The sequence below is a fragment of the Poecilia reticulata genome, linkage group LG10 (genome assembly GCF_000633615.1).
Source record: "Poecilia reticulata strain Guanapo linkage group LG10, Guppy_female_1.0+MT, whole genome shotgun sequence".
NCBI classification, from domain to species: domain Eukaryota; kingdom Metazoa; phylum Chordata; class Actinopteri; order Cyprinodontiformes; family Poeciliidae; genus Poecilia; species Poecilia reticulata.
The window spans coordinates 3,754,790-3,759,712 of record NC_024340.1 but is presented as its reverse complement, the minus strand read 5'-3'; the positions used below and the strand labels follow the sequence as shown (position 1 = coordinate 3,759,712).

The window sequence follows — 4,923 nt, the reverse complement described above, 5'->3', positions numbered from 1 at the left end:
TTAATGACACTGTAATAACACTTAATGACATTTTCATAACTGTTACTTGTTTCACTTTACTTGAGGTTAGAGTTAATCTTAATGACACTGTAGTGACACTTAATGACACTGTAATAACACTTAATGACATATTCATAACTGGTGCTATTTGTTCCACTTTAGTTGATGTAAAGAAATTGTTAATGAGTCTGTCATTAAATCATTTTGACAGTGTAATAAAGCTTAATGAWATCTTTATTACTTGTCCTACTTGTTTTGCTTTATTTCAGGGAGTGGAAATATTAATCATTGTTTTGTTAAAGCTTTTGCTAGTGTAATAATTAAATCATTATTACTACTATTATGACAAATTTATGTTAGATCATGGTTTCTTGGTTAATGACAAGTTGTCATAACGAAGACAATTTTGTCTAGGCTAATAAGTTGTCGTAACGAAGACATTTTTGGCGAGGTTAATGACAAGTTGTCATAACGAAGACATTTTGAATAATGTCAACTTTGTATTAAAAGTGTCATGATTTACCGAATTACACTTTATGATAACAGTCATAAATATTCTTCAAGACTTATTGATGTTCATGACAGGTGTTATGTCATGTTTATGACAGTGTCATGACAGTCTTATTCACCCCCCTTCAAATAAATGTTACCGATTCAACTGAAAGTAGCGCAAAATTGCAAATTTAACAATATAATTTATGGTTTTCTACAAACACCAAATTTAGGGAAGGTATTTTTGGTCTTTGCTTTGATGTTCCGMAACAAATCCAGTTCAAACAAATCCCTTCAGAGCATTTGGGCTTCTACAGAAAGCTAAACCATAATCAGTCAAATGAGACAACTATTGAACTTCTTGGTCAAAATTCAAATTGCTACGCGAGATAAACTTGTCTCTGCAATGCCTGAATACAACGGCAACGTCTCCTCTGTTGGCTGATTATGGGCACTGAAATATCAATATACCTCATGCTAGTTTGTACATCCRTCTCCACCATGTTTTGCTTTTATTTTTGATTTTAATCACACTTTTTATTTAACGGAAACACCGCATTTGCAAAATTGGGATTTTCTGATATTAGCAGAATATCGAAAAAAAGATTTGTTTGCATTTGTGATGGAAACGCAGCTAAAATAAAAGTTTAGMAGCAAAGCATATTCATGTGTTGGTTATGGTTAGGGTTAGTTACAGCCAAAAACTTAATTCAATTGAAAATCTTTGGTAAAAGTTAAAATTGACTACTCTTCATCCAACCGGATTGATCTTAAAAAGTTATTTTCAAAGAAGACAATAGAATGTTCACTCTAGATGGCAGCACAAAACAAAGCGTAAAAAAAATCCAGCTGTAATTGGAGCAAAAGGTGGTTTAGAGGTGCTGAGTATAAAAAATGAACAAAAAAAACAATCATATCCTTTAGCTTTCACTTCTTTATTTTGCATTAATTTACAACATAAAATCTGGAATAAAGCAGTAATTTCTGTGGTTGCAATAGATAAAATGTGAGTAGTGTTTTAAGAAACAATTTTTTTTTATTAAAAATTTGGTAAAAAAAAAAAGTTGTATTTTACATTTACTGTAAAAATATGCATCCATTTATTTTTTGGTTGGTTGACTTTACCTGTCCGTTCTCACAATGCTGGGTGGCTTGAAGCTCATACGGCGGCTCCACAAAGTAGAGYGAGTGTCGAGGGAATCCTGGGATTATGTTGCTGAGCTGAAAGCCAAACATCACCAACCAGCTCTTCACATCTACAGCAGCAGATGAGACACAAAACACAGTCTGTTAAATGACACAGTTAAACATGATAGGAAAGGAATCACCAGTTTGATCATTTAAAAACAAAAAAAACTCAAGAGTGTCRCCTCTGTGACTCACACAGAAACCGACGTTTATTCCTGCAGATTACTGACGTTATCAAAGCTGAAGTAAAGCTCAGTTTATGTTTAGTGAGCTGAAATTAAAAGTCTCCCAGAGTTAAATATCCCAAGATGGACCTGGCAGATCCGAGGCATGTCTGAACGTTACGTTATGCTTCATTATCCCGGAAAAGGAACAATCAACACCCGACGACATTCTCTACCTGTGACGTAGTTTTTGACGTCCAGCATGTCGCTGAGCGGGTTGTTGTTCTTGAACATGTACAGATTAAACGGGGAGAGGTCTCTTCCTATCTTGGGCCACATGCTGTAGTCGGGCGAGGTCCAGCGTCCGGCCAACACGTCGTAGTCTCGTTGGGTGAAGTGCACCAGCTTGGTCAACGGGTCGTACAGGCCGCCGTGGAAACCCACCACCAGCTGGAACTCTGGGTTAGAGTCGAGGTACACCTCACCGTAGGCTGTGTACTGCACCTGGGTGAAGCGAACAGGAGGAACGTTACTCTGTGACGGAAATGCAGTATAAGGATAAAAAAATAACAGATAAAACAATGTTGGGTTGTACCTGTTTGATCATCTGCCCGTTGCTGCTGAAAACTGCCAGTGGGGTTCCTGTGTTGTCAGATGCAATATAATATTCCTCTCCGCTGCTCACCTCCATTGCAAACAAGTGGCCCTAATGAAGAGATGATTCAATTTTTAGGTCACAATGCTCCTCCAAAGATAAAACGACATGAAACAAAATGAAACAGATTGGGCTGCATTGTTCACCCTGTGAATCCCAGAGAGAAACGATCAGAACTCCCTGATACTCAGCATCCTGGAACCTCTGGTAAAGATGTGCAGAAAGCCTTAAAATGAGTTCATGCTTATGTGTATTTTAACCCTACATTTACGTAAATCTGTTTAACTGGGAAAGAAATATAGTTTGCACACAACAGTTATAAGTCTGGTGAACCATTTTTCCTGTTAATTTGGTAATTTGACCCAATGACATCTCTTTTTTTAGTTTCCAACTTTTCTAGAGTTTAGTAAAAAAAAAAAAAAAAAAAAATCTTGTATTTTAAAAAACGTCATCATGTCAGGCACTCTCAAGATCTCAGAGTACTTGGAAGAGAAAAACGCCCACAGCATCATAGGTCCTCCACTATGTTTAACTGCGGGCGTGAGGTGTTTTCAAAAATTCATCATTTGTTCAAGAAAGGGGATTTTGTTGTTGAAAAGCTAAATCTTACTCACATCATACCGGGTTGCAAAGTTTCAATAAAACTCCAAGCGCTAGTTTGACCTTTACGTTTGTGACTGAATGACAGAAGWGGCTATTCCCAGACATATACGTAGGTAGGATCTAGTGGTTGTTATGGCGACCTTTAGATGAACTCTTTACCACAGTAAAGAACTCTTAAGGTTACAGTTGTTCTAAACWTTTTAGAACAACTGTATTTAATCATATATTTAATCGTAAATATGGGCGATTTTAAGCAAATCGCTGTTTTCTTGAAGACATTACTTTATTCATGAAGCTGTACATTTATWGGCTTTACTTGAATGCCAATATAGTCTTTCATATTTTAAAGACTGGCGAAGAAGAAATGAGCCTCTATGACACATTTATAACCCAGGGAAACAGCAAATTGAGGATGACAAATGAACACCTCCTAACGCCTTTGATCAATCTATACCACAAAAAAAAAAAAACAAATTAAAAAATGTTTTTGTTGCCGTTATCTGTAGGGTTGATTCAGCAGGCAGATTACTTTGGCTCTTGGGATTTTTGTCACCTGTAAAGATGATGCTTATGCACCGACAGACATTCAGCTTAAAGACTTTTGCACATTTTTATGATGGGTGCTAATCGTTGCACACAGTGCTGTACTGAAATACAAGGACACATACTGATAACTCAAACATACCTGCAGGTCGTAGTAAAGCGATGAGATGTCAGAGCTGGAGTGGTTGAAGATATGCGTCACCCTGGTGGGATGGTTCAGGTCAGCGTAGAAGAACTGGAGGTGCTGTCCCAGGCTGTTCCGCGTGGACACCCTACGGCCGAGCCCGTCGTAGTGGTACACCACGCTCCAGCCGCCCGGTCCTCTGTTGTAGGCCCTCAGGAGCTGACCTTTGGAATTGTAGTCGAAGACGTCCGAGCCGCGCTGGCTGAGGAAACCGTCCTCGTCTAGGCGGTACTGGACGTCTCCCAGGCGGGTGATGCGGTCCCTGAGGTCGTAGCGGAGGGGAAGGATCCGGGCGCTGTTGCCGGGATTCAACAGGTGGAGGTTGCCGTTCAGGTCGTAGCTGTAGCGCCAGGTGGACCAGTCGTTCACCTGTGCAAAATGGTGAATCATTCAAAAGCTTTTAGCGACATTGCAGGCGCAACTTTCCCTGGTAACATAATGAGGGGCCGGAGGAGGGAAACTCAATCTGTGCAAACAGAAATTYACCTTGACACCGCTGAGCTGTCCGTCTCCATCATAGTCATAGCGGTACTGAGTGGTGTTGGCGTAGGGCCCAATCTTGAGCTCTCTCTTCACAACCCGGCCCATGCTGTCATACTGCACCGTCATCCAGTACATGAGCGAACGGAAGATCTCGTACTGGACCTCCTTGATGCGACCGTGGGTGTCGAAATGCTTACTCAGCGTCATTACGGCTGTGGTGATGATTTGATTAATGTCATAATAGATGACCCCGAATTTCCCAAAGTGCTCCACCTGTGGGAAAGAGGGAAATAGTCAGGGAAGAGTCCGCAGAAGGACGAAAAACACATTTGGTGCCTAAAGAGAGACGAAGATGCCGAGCTGGCGATACGGGCACACCTTTCCGGARATCTCATCATATCGGTAGAGGTCAACGGGCAGCGGGGTCTCGCTGATGACGGGCTTCATGCTGGCAATGCGGAAGCTGTTGTCATGGTAGGTGTAGTCGAACCTGGCATTCACCATGCCCTCCTCGCTGAAGCGGTAGATCTGCTTGTCGATCAGGGGGCCCATCTTGCGGTAGCGGATGGTGCAAGAGAAGCCGCCGCTCTGCAGGTTGACCATCTTGAGGA

General features: G+C 41.0%; 1 protein-coding gene across 1 annotated transcript in view; it reads right to left on the bottom strand.

Moving 5' to 3' along the window:
• tenm2a (teneurin transmembrane protein 2a) overlaps nucleotides 1–4,923 on the bottom strand; it is a 288,000-nt gene that overhangs the window by 4,177 nt on the left and 278,900 nt on the right. The window contains exons 29-34 of the mRNA XM_017307002.1: nucleotides 4,691–4,915; nucleotides 4,316–4,585; nucleotides 3,788–4,198; nucleotides 2,440–2,550; nucleotides 2,081–2,348; nucleotides 1,618–1,748 (exon numbers count right to left, since the gene is read on the bottom strand). Of these exons, the coding sequence (XP_017162491.1) occupies nucleotides 1,618–1,748; nucleotides 2,081–2,348; nucleotides 2,440–2,550; nucleotides 3,788–4,198; nucleotides 4,316–4,585; nucleotides 4,691–4,915 (1,416 nt within the window). The remainder of the gene's footprint in view (nucleotides 1–1,617; nucleotides 1,749–2,080; nucleotides 2,349–2,439; nucleotides 2,551–3,787; nucleotides 4,199–4,315; nucleotides 4,586–4,690; nucleotides 4,916–4,923) is intronic.